Source organism: Rhamphochromis sp. 'chilingali' (genome assembly GCF_963969265.1).
Source record: "Rhamphochromis sp. 'chilingali' genome assembly, chromosome: 11".
Taxonomy (NCBI): domain Eukaryota; kingdom Metazoa; phylum Chordata; class Actinopteri; order Cichliformes; family Cichlidae; genus Rhamphochromis; species Rhamphochromis sp. 'chilingali'.
The window spans coordinates 7,472,168-7,487,728 of record NC_137938.1 but is presented as its reverse complement, the minus strand read 5'-3'; the positions used below and the strand labels follow the sequence as shown (position 1 = coordinate 7,487,728).

The 15,561-nt window shown below is 41.2% G+C and overlaps 2 protein-coding genes across 4 annotated transcripts in view; one reads left to right on the top strand and one right to left on the bottom strand.

The window, feature by feature from the left end:
• Positions 1-1,792: 1,792 nt before the first annotated feature.
• On the bottom strand, positions 1,793-5,795 carry LOC308405682 (zinc finger protein 706-like). Of its 2 annotated transcripts, XM_080896384.1 has the most exons (3): positions 5,663-5,795; positions 4,610-4,758; positions 1,793-3,310 (listed from the first exon to the last, which is right to left on the bottom strand). In XM_080896384.1, exons 2-3 carry the CDS (start codon positions 4,742-4,744, stop codon positions 3,215-3,217), a joined length of 231 nt encoding a protein of 76 aa, XP_080752510.1. In that variant the 5' UTR covers positions 4,745-4,758; positions 5,663-5,795; the 3' UTR covers positions 1,793-3,214. The 2 variants fall into 2 exon arrangements, with proteins under 2 accessions (XP_080752510.1, XP_080752511.1); XM_080896385.1 differs by lacking the exon at positions 5,663-5,795 and having other exon boundaries at positions 4,610-5,647.
• Positions 5,796-6,452: 657 nt separating this feature from the next.
• LOC308405680 (grainyhead-like protein 2 homolog) overlaps positions 6,453-15,561 on the top strand; it is a 26,894-nt gene continuing 17,785 nt past the window's right edge. Inside the window, exons 1-8 of one of the 2 annotated variants that reach the window (XM_080896377.1) lie at positions 6,453-6,823; positions 9,110-9,275; positions 9,355-9,468; positions 9,564-10,004; positions 10,154-10,209; positions 12,296-12,554; positions 12,644-12,755; positions 14,759-14,850. In XM_080896377.1, the coding sequence (XP_080752503.1) occupies positions 6,810-6,823; positions 9,110-9,275; positions 9,355-9,468; positions 9,564-10,004; positions 10,154-10,209; positions 12,296-12,554; positions 12,644-12,755; positions 14,759-14,850 (1,254 nt within the window). In that variant the 5' untranslated portion in view covers positions 6,453-6,809. Of the gene's footprint in view, positions 6,824-6,927; positions 7,402-9,109; positions 9,276-9,354; positions 9,469-9,563; positions 10,005-10,153; positions 10,210-12,295; positions 12,555-12,643; positions 12,756-14,758; positions 14,851-15,561 lie in introns of those variants that run through there. The other variant, XM_080896378.1, reaches the window with a different exon arrangement.

Below are 15,561 nucleotides of genomic sequence, written 5' to 3'. Positions count from 1 at the left end.
CACTTTAATGGCATTTCTACACATGTAGGAATGGCTATATTTTCTTCAATCAAAATGTGCTAACCTATGCATGAGCAATTGTGATATCATTGTGTAAAAAATTTATATCATACTATGAAATAACCCCAACATAAAATCAAGTCTTTTGCAGTCTCACATCTTGTATATGGTCTTTCGTGGTTGTAGTCAGGGAAGAGACAATGAGAAAAGCTGTTTTAAGGCCTTCTTCACAAAACCTGTTGGTCCAGCAGAACACCACTCTGACCCCACTATTTACTGTGCACCAGTCACAAGATAAGCTCCAGGCTTCCTCATCGGTGTATACAGAGCCAGAGGTTGCCTGAAACAATTCACTCTGTAGATGTTACACTACAGTAAATCAATAAATAACCACTCTTAGAGGAAGCAAAGAGTGTGAACTATAATAGCCTTTTCAATTTTATAGCTCTAATATTCTGCTGACATTTTCCACCCTAATTACCAACAGGATGTGTGCATTAACAAGGAAGTATGAATACAAAAAAAACAAACAAACAAAAAAGTCCACCTGTGTACCAATTTATGTAACATTCCCATTAAGCAAGGAACTCATTATGCTTGTGCTACATTTCTGGTTCATAAATATAGAGATTTTACCATCAACAGTGCAGCTGAGCAGAAGATCTTTGACTCATAATGGGGTATGAGCCGAGAAGCTAATGAAACCAATTGCGCAGATTAAATTTGTTGGTGTTACCTGAAACAGATGGAAGAGCGGAGGCAGACGAAGAAATATACCAAAGAAATATATCAAACACACCAAATAGTCGGCAGGATTAAAATTGTAGAAACTGTCCAATCATGTTGATTGCCCATAATAACGAGGAAGGAATAACAGCTAAGAAAAGGATGAAGAGTGAAAAGGCAGCTGATCCAGATGACACACCTGTGGAGGGTTGGAGATGTCTAGAAGAAAGATCATTGGACTTTTTAACCAGATTGTTTACTACAGACGATGCCTGAAAAATGGGGAAGAAACGTGCTGGCAAAGTATGTAAGGGGTGGTGCAGGACAGGTATGAGGGCAGTGAGATAGTGGTGAGCTCATTCTTGTTTGCAAGGTCAGATTGGAGTCTCTGTGGACTATGACGTTTACACATGACTTTGTGATCTGTAGCGAGCATAGGGAGCAGGTGGACAAGCTGTTTTCTTCCACCTACTCGGCGGAGCATTCTTCTAGAGCGAATACGAGGGATACAGACAGAAAAGTGAAGTTCCAAGGAGTAGAGGTACTGACGATGGGTAAATATAAATACATGAGATGAACATTTTGAAGCAAAAGCAACACAAAAGAGATGAAGAAGAGAGTGTAGGGAGGGTGGGGTGAGTGTCAGAGGTGAAATGTTAAAGGGAATGTTTACAAGATGATAGGGAGACCTGCTATGATGTATGATTTTGAGACAGTGGCACTTACAGAAAGGCAGGAGGCCAAGTGATTGACCAGATTGGAAAAAATATGAAGGACATCTCAAGGTCAGATGGCTTGGACATGTACAGAAGACAGACGGTGGAGATACCGGACAAACAATACTGAATTTGGAGCTGTCGGTTAAGAGGAAGCCCACAGTAGGTCATGCAGATGGTTGGAGTAACAGAAAATGATGGAAGGAACAAGATGAGATGGAGCAGATGCTGTGGTGACCCCTAAGAGGAGCGGCAGAAAAAAAGAAGCTGAGCTTCCATTAAGTTTCCACCTACTGTAGGGGAACCTAAGGCAGAATTTAGCAACTTTCAAAGTTAAAAACACAACTTGGTAATATTAATATAAAATAACTTTATTCAAAGGCTATACATTACATTTTGTGGACAAAGATATGATTATTACAAAAAGTAAAAACATGGCTGGTTGTCAGTCCAGACTTTAGCAGTGTTACAATGTCAGTGGTTAATGACCAACAGGTCCAAATGTATTGAAAATAGTTCCTTCCAATGAATTAAAACTGTCTTTGCCTGCTATGATCAACTTATATAAAATAAGGTAAAGTAAGATGATGTACGGTGTAATTTAGTTTAGACTTTGCAGGTTCAGAGCTGAAACAAACCAAAGAGCACGAGACTGCACTTGGGATTGTTTTCACATACACCATAGAGATGACAGTGAGACAAGTTACACTGCAGAATACATACAATAGCTGTGCACAATTATGTCACATGTATTACTACAATGACCAACTCTGGGGACAGGAGTTCATTAGTGTTGTCATTTACAACACCCAGTGCAAACCTATTTTCAGTCGACATACCTCTTATAATAGGATCAAAGGTAAATATCCAGATGTTTACTGCAGCAGCAGAGTAGGAACATGGAAAGCTTTGCAGTGATCAGACGTGTAGTGCCCTGTCTGCAGAGCTTTTACAAATTTTGCACATGACAAAGACTTATTTGACACAAACAAAATTTGTTTCATGATAATCTGAGGGGTAAATGCAATGCACAATTTCAGCAACTGTGCAGGACAGTGCATTTGACACATTTTTCACTTCAACAACAATAGACTCATTAAAAAATAATGGTACCAAGCCAAAAAATATATGTGTTTATATATATATATATATATATATATATATATATATATATATATAGATATATATAATCAGTGCAGATTAGAAGTAAATCTGAATCTAATAGAAAGAACACAGCATTAGTGGTTATGAATGTGACTTTGCAAGGACATTAATGAACTCTAGTCACATTCTGGATAACTATTATTTTGACATCAACCCTTCTGCATCACAAATCCATCTCAGTCAAAACCCATAATGGATTTCACATTACACTGGATTTGGCAGATAACTTCCAATTATCATCATCATCTTTGTTCATTTGAGCCAGTGCCAATTCATCTTGTATTCAAAGCTTGCTGTGAAACAGTGGGAGACCTGAGATGGTGGTGGAGCCCATGGACAAGCTAGTCTTGTGAGCATAACATTTTGAAATGATCAGATTTTGCAAATATTGCATACAATCAAAAGTGGAACACATACATTTATGCCAAGAGAGGGTAGCTGTCTTCAGTCCAATTGATTGTGTAAAATCCCTACATAAGCACACCCATACATCAGTTAATCATCATGAGCAATAACTGAAGCTGTACTGAAGATTATCTGAAACACCTCAAAATGTAGAAGCCTGTCCTGAGTTGGTTCCAACTGCCTTACAGAAAGAGGTTAATCCATTACGCCTCCACACCAACCAACTCTGGGGGCATTGGAGACTTTGGATGTTTGCTTTCAAAGTGCTGCTTAAAGGTCTTCGGGTCGGGCATTTGTGTCTGGTAAAGGAAAAAAAAAAAAAAAAAAAAAAAGACGACATCAATGAGAATGACATCAGTTTACTCAGATATATCAGCAAAACCATAATATGAGACAAAAGGTGTTTCACAATATGATCTCGACTGGTTGGATATTAGATTACATTACAAACACCAGCTTGTTTAGTCATTGTTAAGGCTTTGAGCTGCTGCCGCTCTGTAATCGCTTGGATAAGTGATAAATGGCTAGAGGAAACACAGAAACTTATTTACAGGTAATACAGAAAGTCACGTTGCCTGGTGAGTTTTCCAGTTAAAACATGTAAACAGGATGTAGCATGACAGCTCATGTTTGACTTCAACCTGGTCAGTCAATCCAGGAGGAAACAGACTGGTGAAGAGGAAAATCGCCTGGAGTTCTGACAAATTTCAAAAGCAGTCCGATTCTGGACAAGCACTGAAGAGAACATGACTGTGAAATAGTCTCAGAGACAGAAAATCTGTTTGTCCCACTGAATGCAGGTAAAATCAAAAACAAATTGCCTGCATTTGTCGCTTCATTCTTCCAGGAAGAGCAGAAGCTGATGTCATTTATGCTAAACATTGGGCAGTGCTGTGCCAACCGAGCAGCATTGCATGCCACCACCTGTGTGTCAGATGACGGCAGTGACAAGAAAAGCTGACCGTCCTTGGCACAGGTGTGAAAAGAGAAGCAAAAGGTGTATGAGGGTATTAGAAAGGGATTTTAACCACTTTCCATTACACCTTTCTAACAATCGTAGAGATGTAGTTGAAACTTGAAGGGGGGTGGGGGGGCTGTAAAATTACTATGACCTGTTAGCTTGGCATACTTTATCAATAAGCTGTCAATTATAAACCTGCACAAATCCATGCTGTCCAGGTAAAACAGCACTGGGATGAATCCAATCTCGGTTGTGATCTGCTTTCAGCTTGTGACTCACTTCTGTTCTACTCTTAATGTTTTATATTTGATTGTTTACAAAATATAAGAAATGCCAAGCAATTCTAACTCAGTCTAGGAAAGCTTACTGACCTAGACTTTACTGAAATGAGATCATACCTAGTAATCACATAACATGGTGAAGTTATTTAAGGTAGCTGGCTGGGAGGTATAACTTCCAACTTCAGTGTTACAGTGAAGTGTGAAATGAGATATGGTATAGGTATTGACTTAATCACATTGCAAACAATATGATCAAATCCACTGCAGTGATTTGCCAGCCTCCTGTGTAGTGAGTTCCATCCTAACTACATGGTTAAATGTTAGCTAATGCTGCTAATGTCAGCTTTAGCCCATACCCGACACACGGTGCATGTGTATACTAAAGCAGCCTTAGCTGCAGCCTTCTGGTCATGGCCTTTACTCTTCTTGATCTCTGCCTGCTTTTTGGCGTTTTTCTGCTGGGACTGGAACTTTTGGTGCCCACGGGCCATTTCTGATGTTCCACCTGCCAAAAATATACAACAATTTAATCAACACAGCACTAGCAAGAAGATGACAAGCCTCTAATACAATGACTTTAGGGAAGGTGAAGGGAAATGCAAGGCACCAAGGGAATAAAAGCCACACCATCCTGAAATGCAGAGAAGTGACAGCAGCTGAGGGTTTGGCTTAAGCACTATTAATTATTTACAGCTGAAGCATACCTGTCTCCTAACTTAACCAGACTTCAAAACGTGCAAGGCAGCAGCGGCTGTGAAACGCCGTTTGGAACTAGGCTAACTGTTGCTTTTTGGGTCACATGCATCAGGCAATTATCTCGGAAATTTCCCCAAAGAAAATCTAAATGCTCATTTTCAAAGTTATTATAGACAGACTATAAGATTTAGGTCAGTATTGTAGGGACTGTATGAACTCTGTTTCTGAGCGACATTTTTAAAGCCGAACTCGTTTACTATCATCAAACCAGAATCAGTCAGCTATTCGAATAATAAGCACGTCACAAAATAAGTGTTGATGTCTCTTTTCAGTTGCCACATTGCATTACCTTAATCAGCAAATATTTAAGTTAAAATATCGTCCACCACTGACCACGGTGGGTGATGTAAGGACAGTCCTCGCCATGCAGTGCCCATTCAAGGCTAACGTTATTTGAAAATGCTGCTTTAGTCTTAACTTCAACTACCGTTTTTCTCACTTCGGAGACATCTTGATAACACTAAACTTTTTTTTTTTTTTAGAAAAAAAATTTAACCATACATTTCTTTTCGTACTAATTCAGAGACACTAGCATTCAGTTAGCCGGTTGCTATCCGGTAGCTTGGATAATACATTGACACATACAATGAACACGACTTTAAGTAGACACTGAGCACTAAAACGTACTACTAGGCGTTTTGTAAATACCTTACCAGTTAAAAAAAAGTACTTGTATCAGTGAAGACAATCACTAAACTGAAGCAGCACTACGCTGAGTCCTCTGGAACTCTCGCCTATCCCTGCCGTTTGGCGTCACCGCACTAGTGCGCATGCCCAAACCATGAACTATGATGCATTCAAAGATTTCCAGTAAACCCCATATCATAACAGTTCTACACGAATCAAGTTGGGGGCTTTACTGACAGCACATGAAGGCTCCATCTTTCTTTACAGGAGGAACATTTCCCAGGAAGAAAAATTGGCGTAATAAAACGTAAAGTAGTTATTTAACCACAAAAATACATTTCCGAACGAAACAACAAGAATAGCAAAACACCTTTGAACTCAGCAAATGTATAACAGTTTTCCCTTCAAGGTGCAAGACAAATGCATGCCACAAGGTGTCGCGATACAACACGAAGGAACAGCCACCATAGTTTTCTCTTACGCCAATTAACAATTAAGATGATATTCATAAGCTTTCGTAAAATACATTTTATGACACCGTTAATATCACCAATATAGCCAATTAAAATATCAAATTGAGTTGGAAGAGCGTGTGTTTTCGTTTTTTTCTGTTTTGCTGCTCACGGGCTTGTTTTTAAACACACACAGAACCCCACCAAAAAACAACACGTACATACAACAACGTACATTATATATAATTTAACGTTGGGCAGTCCACCTTTTACCTATTTTTCAAGACACGCCTTTCTGCTTTCCATTCACCAATGGGGAGCAGTCCTGTACTACGACGCTTAGAAGTATATCACCAATCACAGGGATAGCTTTCGTTTCCTCGTTTATCCTGCCTTAGGTGCTGTACTACCTCGGTCTTAATTGATCACCTTTTCCAAACAGAATACACCCCTGTCTCCATTTATACGGATTATTATCGATTTGTTTTGTTTTTGTTTGTTTGTTTGTTTTTAATATGGACATTTTCTTCTTACACTATGGGCATCGGGAAATGTGTTCGCGAGGATCCAGAGGATTTCATTGGCGGTTTTTAGTGAGACCTTAAATAGAGCCAGCCTTTCCCGGGCTCATTTTTGCAGTTTCCCACACAAACTTACCTGCACTAACTTGAAATTCCAGTTTCTCTAGCAATCCTAGAAAACAGCAGGGACTTGAAGCAACATGGACCTGGACAGGTAAGAGAAAGTTTTAGCATCACTGATAATAACTTCTGTCAGTTTTAGTCCAGTTCCTTTTAGATATATTTTTTGTCTTCTTGCTATCAGTAGATGTGCACTGGAGCTAGGGTTGCCAACCGTCCCTTAAAATACGGAATCGTCCCGTATTTAGAAACAAAAGTACACGTCCCGTATTGAGCTAATAAGGGACGCACTTTGTCCCGTAATACAGTGAGAATCAAAAGTAGTCTATAAATGTTAATGGAATTAACGCTTTGTTTGAAAACATAATTCCCAGCCCCTCTCCTGCTTTGTGACCAATGAGCTGACAGCACACTTATGACAATTCGAGTATGACAATTCAGATTACCGCTCATCTCATTGGTCGAGGAAAGGTCGCTTACGGAGAAAATACCGGAAGACAACAGATGACCACAACAAGAAGCATGGCCAACAGGGGAACAAACGCCGTCACTGCGGTGCAAGTCTCGGACGACAGTACACCTAAAGCTGGGCAGACACTGTGCGATTTTTTTCAGTCGCGTTATTCAGCTCCTGCTCAAACTGCACGATTGACTCGCAGGGGTTAGAAGTTGGTAGGTCACGATGCAGGTCTCACACTATACCGCCCGATGCTCTGATGCGACCTGAGTGCTCACACTGTGCGTCCATAAAATTAAGGTTATAACAGAAAATCTGTCGCTCCCTCTCTCTGTCTCTCACTCACACAGACACACCACCACCATCAACTTTGCTAAATTGCTAATGAAAAACATGATCAGGCAGCTGTGATTGAGCAGCGATGTAGATCCAACTATTTTCACGGTTGTTGTGGTCGTGATAATTTTGTGAGGCCACATCGAAAAGGCTCGGATGAGCTTTTCAAAGTTCTACAAGTTGTGCCTCCATCGCTTGTGTCCAGATCACACGCTGCACAGCCGTGCTGCTCCGTCTTTTTCACGGCGTTTGCGCGCGAGCAGTGTGAGCGGCTCACGAGCGATTGATGATCGGGAGCTGGTCGTGAGGTGTTAATCACTTCTCGTTACCCCACGTATACTACACGACGCACGATGAAGGCCAAAATCGGTCCGATCACTCAAAAATCGGCTCAAAATGGGCCTAAAACCGCACAGTGTGAGCCCAGCATTAGAGCAGCAATGTTTGTTCCCCTCAGAGAAAGGGAAGAATGGGGAAAAGGAAAACACCTGGCTGGAATAAGTTAATATGGGCATGTGCAGTGAATATCAGCGCTATGTGGCCAGAAGTGTGATAATATAATTTATTTTGTGTAATAAACAACTGCAAGGATAGATGATTACAACAAATAGATGACTAATACATAAAAGTAATACATAGATGAATAATGATGATGAGTTAAGATGCGTAATCATGGGAACAAGCGGGTTTTCAAACGGGAGCAGCTGATTAGCATTAGAAAAGCTGAAATAATACCTCAGCTGAAGCCAATTGTACTAAATGCACTAAATGTGCACTGTTACAAGAATATTTTTCTTTCTATTGTTTTCTATTATTTTAAGTTAAGCAGGACAGAGTTCTTTTAAAGAAAGATTTACTTATATTCTCAAAAGTTAAGCATGACAGGCTTCTGTTTAAGAAAGAGACCTGTTTTACTGTGTTAATGTTGTCATTTTGAGCTAAAAATAAATGGCTAAATGATCATTTGTTTCACATGTGTTCATATCACAAAGAATACACATCTACTTAAATCAAATTCAAGTCAAAGGGTTAAAAAAAATAATTTCACACACAAAAAAAGAGCTAGAAAATTCACCACACTGGGAAGGGTGAAGACAACTGGGTCGCCCGGCCCTGGCCACGAGGTGTCCCTTATTTATTTTTCAGGGAGTTGGCAACCCTAACTGGAGCCTATGCTATATAAACACCCCCAGGGACACAAATTACTAAACTAATATAATTTATTTTAGAATGAGTTAATTACCGTTCACGTACCTGCACATAAACGTTACTGGTTTCGTTTATGCTTTCATTATTATGAAAGATTTCACAAAAATTTGAAAATTAAGAACTACCACGATGTCAGACGAAATTTATCTTCATGCCAATATCTCTGAATGACTTCATTTCCACTGGTTCATTTTTAAAGATATACCAGCAAAAGTGGACTTAAATAAACATGCTCCACATGGAGCAGGCAATTTGAGTGAAGTCTGGTGAGAAACAGCCTGGGGCATTTTTAGTGGCTTGGCACTGGCTTCTGTTAATGAAAGAATGACTTTGTAGTAATAACATGCCTCTCTGTCTTTTCCCATCGGTCGTTCCCAGCAAAAGGCTGGTGGTGGTGGTACCAAACGAAGTGTCGGTGGCCCATCGCAAACCGCTCGGCAGTGAGGATGAGGCATGGAAAACCTTCCTGGAGAACCCACTGACAGAAGCCTCAAAGGCCATGATGAACATCAATGGAGATGAGGACAGTCCAGCAGCTCTAGGGGTGCTGTATGACTACTATAAGGTATGAAACAAAGAAGAATAAAGGATATTGCCACTTATAATTATCTGATTTATTTTAGGCATGGAAAATCTTCCTGGAGAACCCACTGACAGCTGCCTCAAAGGCCATGATGAACATCAATGGAGATGAGAACAGTCCAGCAGCTCTAGGGGTGCTGTATGACTACTATAAGGTATGAAACAAAGAATAATAAAGGACATTGCCACATACAATGATCTGATTTATTTTAGGTCTGAATTGCTTCTGGACTTGTCATAATCCTTTCAGGTTCCCAGAGAGAAGAGGTATACACCCAGTGCCATTAAGCCCACAGAGCCTTCTGCTCATGGGCACAGCAACTGCGGAAAGTTGGACATGGTGGGTCACCAGCTTCAAGCTATGGTGTCACTGCCTGTTAACCTCTCTTTAAACAACAGCACAACCACTGAGCACCAGCAGGGCTACAAATATGGAGCTGAAAGCCACGCAGGAGATTCTAGAGAAGGAGATGGTAAAGGTGGAGAGAATGGACCTCTTGCTCTGGTCAAGACAGAAAGCCAGGCCCCCATGCCACTTTCATTTTCTGGTGGCACCTGCCAAAAAGAGCCTAGAGACCAAATAAGGAGGCTGTATGAGCAAAGCTGTTATGATATGTCCCTCACTGGCTATTTGAAAGACGAACAGAGGAGCAGTCTGGACAGCACGTATGAGGAGCCAGTGGAAAAAGAGGTCAGACCTAATCTGAATAGAATTGTTGGTTGTTGCTATACAAGTTTTGTTGATACTGATAAGTATCCTTTTTCATTATTATTATTCATTATTTTCATTATTATTTTTTTTTACATGAATAGTTTGCTCATTAGTATCTTCTTTTACAGATGTACCATAAAAATTCTTCCTCGGGAGTCGATGAATTTCACCACAGTCTACCAGCGTAAGTTTAAAAACATGGCGATACTACAAAAAATTAGAATAACATTTATGTGCACACATCTTATCCTGAGAGAAGAATGACTATGAATTTTAGGTGCTTTTTAAAAAAAAATTGCCAACAAATCTCATGTGGGGAAAAAACATAAACACGGTTTAAGTTTCCCCATTTACTGTGATTGTTCTGTGAAGCTGCAACCACATTCATTGCATCACGAAGGGCATCCTGCGTAAAGCTATCAAATCAAAACATGCAAAACATTATAAACAAAATAAAACCTGTAAAGTCAGTCACAGTTTCCTTAACATGACACTGCAGGCGGAACTTATGGAACTATTTTCAGCATTGGATTAACCCTCATTCAGTGCTTTGGAAGAATGGTGTATGTGGGGGTTTAAGTCTAAAGAAACTGCAATGTGTGTTTTTTAAGGTTAACCAGGGTTTCGGTGTGTTTCAATGAATCTATGCGGCCCAGACACACACTCACTGGCCACGCTGTTTGGTACAAAATGCAATGCAATGTTCAATTGCTTGTTAACACAATATGATCTGATCAGCCAATCACTTGGCAGCAACTGGATGCATTCAGACAAGCAGACATGGTCAAGATGAATTGCTGAAGTTCAAGTTAAGCATCAGAATGAAGAAGAAAGGTGATTTAAGTGACAGAGGTTGGAGGAGAATGGCTAGACTGCCTTGAAATGATAGGAAGGCAGCAGTAACTCAAATAACCACTTGTTCCAAAAAAGAAGAGCATCTCTGAACACACAACACACTGAACTGTGGTTCAGTGTGCTGTGGCTACAGCTGCTCTGCCCGCTAAGAAGAAGACAGTAGGAATCAAAATCGGACAATAGAGGATTGGAAAAAACATTGCGTGGTTGGATGATTTTGATGATTTTGGCTCCAATAGGTGGATGGTTAAGACCTAATTTAAACAACATGAAAGCATGGATCCATCCTGCACTGAATCAACGGTTCAGGCTGGTGGTGGTGTGACGGCGTGGGAGATATTTTCTTTGCACTGCAGATGCCTTAGTGCCAACAGTGTCGCTTACACTCCACAGCACTACCTGAGTGTTGTTGCTGTCTACCTCCATCCCTTTGACCACAGTGTACCATCTTCTCATGGCTGCTTCCTGCAGGATAATGATGTCAAAAAACTCAAAGCATCTCAAAGCGGCTTCTTGAACATGGCAATGAGTTCACTGTACTCGTGTCCGCAATTATCAGATCTCAATCCAGTGGAGCAACTTTGGGTAGAACTGGAGATGTTCATCGTGGATGTGCAGCCCCGGAAATCACGGCATGTCATGGCAATGTGGAAAAAAAAGTCTCTGAGGAAATTTTCCAGCACTTTGTTTAATCTACACTATGAAGAATTAACACAGTTCTGAAAGCAAAAGGGACACTAGTAATAAAGTTTTTGTTGAGTGTATGTTGGGCTCAAGTTTGTTTAGAGTCATAAGTGTCTTTAAAGAGTTCCTCGCAATCTTCTTATCTGCTCATTTCACCCCCCCCCCCCCCCCCCCCGATTAAAATGTTGATTTAAGTATTTACCTCTGGACAGTAATGTGTTTAGTATGTCAAAGGTGATGCTGACTATCTGCTGTTGCTTGACCTCTTTTACTGAGTCACATACACCAGCATTAATCTGCTCTCCTAGAGTGAAAGTTTTAAAGTTTTAACAAGTTCCTCCATTTGGCTGTGATTGCTTTAATTTGATAATATGACAGGAATAGAGTTTTTCTAGTGCACAAGCATCAACTTAAAGAGTTTTTCTAAAATGAAAGAAGCTGGTATATAATTTGATTTTTAGATTAGGATGTCCTTCATTTTAAAAGATTGTCTTAAGTCATTAATTTTTATCAAATATTAATATTGTCAAGGATTGCAAGAGTTCAATGACTGTAGTCCAGTTTCCTTATTGGCACACACAGGATTTAGACTTCAAAGCCTAAACTATATATTATGAAGAGTGTATAAGGCTATATTTAATAACATTCAGTTTTATATTTTACTTTCACCTGTCATTGTTTTAGTAGTCATCTTACCAATGGCAGTTATGGAGCCCATTATGTCCTTACAGTGACAGCTTCCGGTACAACCTGGAGGCCACGTTATCTCTCCGGCCACGCCAAGGAGAAGGACCCATGGCCTACTTGAACCGCGGCCAGTTCTACCCTTTGACGCTCTCTGCGGCCGGCTTCAGATCATCCCTGCATCAGCCCAGAGGGAAAGTCGGAGTGACTGGAGTGACATCATCCCATGGAGCTGATAGGAGTCTATCCAGGAGTGATCAGTGCACCGTGGGAGGCTCTGAGCTGCCACAGAACAGTATTGTACAGGTGAGTGAGGGAAGATGGAGGAGGCTGAGGACTTGATCACTCAGTAGTGTGAAATATTTGACCTTATTCTACTTCATATTTTCCTGTAGAGTGTTATCATGGTTGTCTTTGGGGACGACAAGGGCAGAGATGAGCAGCTGAAGAATTGGAAATACTGGCACTCAAGGCAGCACACTGCCAAGCAGAGAGTGCTGGACATCGGTAAGACGTTCTGTCCTCACTACCTGTACAATAATGGTGTAGATGGGGACTACTAGATATTTTCACCTAAACCTCACAAAACCATTTAAGGAGAGACTAAGTAGGTGGCAGTCTTACAGGAGGCTCCAGGAGAATCCTGTCACATATCCAGAGCTGAAACCTGATATAATTTGAATAACAGTCAAGCCTGAATTCCCACAGGAGTGCTGTGGAAAGACGCTTATGGGTCTATGTTTGCATAGACGTTAACAGGAGAAATAGGTGGGGGCTTGGATTGTAGCCATATCATGTGCGTTCAGCAAAAGACGTGCCCCAGCCTGTGGCTTAAAACCGAAAGGAATGAACCAGGTGTCATAAACTCTGGTGAATTTTCATGGCAAGTATTGGCATGAACTTGCCACAGACAAGGTGGGAGAGTGAAAATAAGGCAGTGTATTTGGAGTTAATGGTGGAGTGTTGTGAACTGTTGAAAATATGAGATAATGAAATAGACATGCTGCCTGTAATGGGATTTAAAGACAAAATGCTACTGTAGGAGAGAAACGGTGGAATGTTAACTGTTATTGTTGTTCTGACTCAGAGGGAGCAGTTTCCTAGTTTGGGAAATGATCACTGCCTCAACCACTTACTAAATAAGTATACTGTATGTCTTTATGAGTTCTTGGATCAGTATGAACAATCAAAAATTTAGTTGACACTCAGTCAGGGAACAAATTATTTGAACCTCTACTGATTTTGTAGCTTTGCCCACTAACAAAGAAAAGATAAGTCTATAGTTTCAGCGGTAGGTTTATTTGAACAGTGAGAGACAGAACAATAATAAAAAAGAAATATTCAAATGTTCATGAATGAAATAAGTATTTGCTCACCATCAATCAGCAAGATTTCTGGCTCCCAGGTATATTTTATCCAGGTAACGAGCTGACATTGGGAGCCTTCTTAATTTGTTACCTGTATAAAAGATAACTGTCCATAGAAGCAATCAATCCATCCAGATTCCAAACTCTGCACCATAGCCAGGACCAAAGAGCTTTCTGAGGATGTCAGGAACGAGACTGTGGAGCTACACAAGGCTGGAATGGGCTACAAGACCATCGCCAAGCAGCTGGGGGAGAAGGTGACGACCGTTGGTGCGATTATTCGCAGATGGAAGAACCATAAAATAACTGCCAATCTCCCTCGGTCCGGAGCTCCACGCAAGAGCTCACCTCATCGAGTTTCAGTGATAATGAGAACACTGTGGAACCAACCCAGAACTACTCGGGAGGAACTTGTCAATGATCTCAAGGCAGCTGGAAACCCAGTCACCAAGAAAACAGTTGGAAAGAACATGTACAGACCACTGAACATCTCAATGATTCAGAGGAGGACTGGGTAAAGTGTTGTGGTCAGATGAGACCTATTTGGCATCAACTTAACTCGCCATGTTTTAGGAGAAAGAATGTGGCTTACGACTCCAAGAACACCGTCCCCGCCATCAAACATGGAGGTGGAAACATTATGCTTTGGGGGTGTTTTTTCTGCCAAAGGGACTGGATCAAAGGAGGAGAGATGGGGACACGTACTGTCTTGGGTGAGAACCTCCTTCCCTCAGCCAGGACATTGAAAATGGGGTGGGTGGGTATTCCAGCATGACAATGATCCAAAACACGAAAGGCAACAAAGGATTGGCTCAAGAAGAGGCATGTTAAGGTCTTGGAGTGGTCGAGTCAGTGTCCAGACCTTAATCCTATAGAAAATCTGTGGAGGTAGCTGAAGGTTCCAGTTGCCAAACATGAGGCATGAAACATTAATGACTTGGAGAGGATCTGCGAAGAGGAGGGTCTCTCTCTCTCTATTATATAGAGATATATAGCAAGATACAAAGATAAATGTATAGTTGTTTTTGTTATGCAACTATGTTTTGAAAAATTCATACACAAAAAAGAAAATGTGCCTCCAGACAGGCAAAATGTTAACAGATCTGACGCCAAACTTCTCCTGTTTCCTCCGTTTGCCTTCAGCTGACTACAAGGAGAGCTTCAACATCGGGAACGTGGAGGAAATTGCCTACAATGCTGTGTCTTTCACATGGGATGTCAGTGAAGAAGCCAAGGTGAGGGGGGGGGCTGTATGTGTCACACCATGGAAGCTGAACAGGTCAGACGAGGTAAACTCTTAGCCCTGTGTGGGGAGGATTGCTTAATAAAAGCGCAAGTTTTTGTCTTTAGGACTCCTGGTCTGTGCTGAACCGCGTCAGTGGACTGTTTATACCTCATACTCTCACTCTAGTTGAGGGATCGTATGACTGGCCCCGATGACGGGAGGCGTGTCTCCTGCTTTGTGTCAGGTTATTTGGGGCTGCAGAGACACCGGGTACAGGGCAACAAACCCTTGAAAACAACCCTGCTCAGGTTTCTACGCAGTGACGTCGGTTAGTTGGATGAAGACAAATTTCACACAGCGCGTAAACACACCCACAAACACACTAAAGAATGAGTCCACCCTAAGGTGTTTTGAGCCCTGGGGCTCCCATTCAGCTCCAGTTTTAATGGGAACTTCTCAAACTGCCTCGCTGACAGACGGGTAATTGCCGTTTTGCTGGTTTGTGGATAAATATTTACTGTGTGGCGCACACGCTTTTCACAAACCGTAATTGCTTTAAATGTGTGTTCAGGCGGTACTGTGACGGTACTGCATCGAGCGGTGTGTGTGTGATTGTACACCTGACCACAATCGTGTACCACTGTGTACCATTAGTCTTACAGAAAGGGAAGTGACTGTCTCGGATGGCACCTTTTATTATTAGTAGTTAAATCACTTTTAT

Bases quoted from the DNA above. Each gene is read 5' to 3' on its own strand.
- LOC308405682 (XM_080896384.1), bottom strand. From the start codon at position 4,744: ATGGCCCGTGGGCACCAAAAGTTCCAGTCCCAGCAGAAAAACGCCAAA. The intron at 3,311-4,609 runs GTATGGGCTAAA...TTCCTTTACCAG, and splicing joins ACACATGCACCGTGTGTCGG to ACACAAATGCCCGACCCGAA.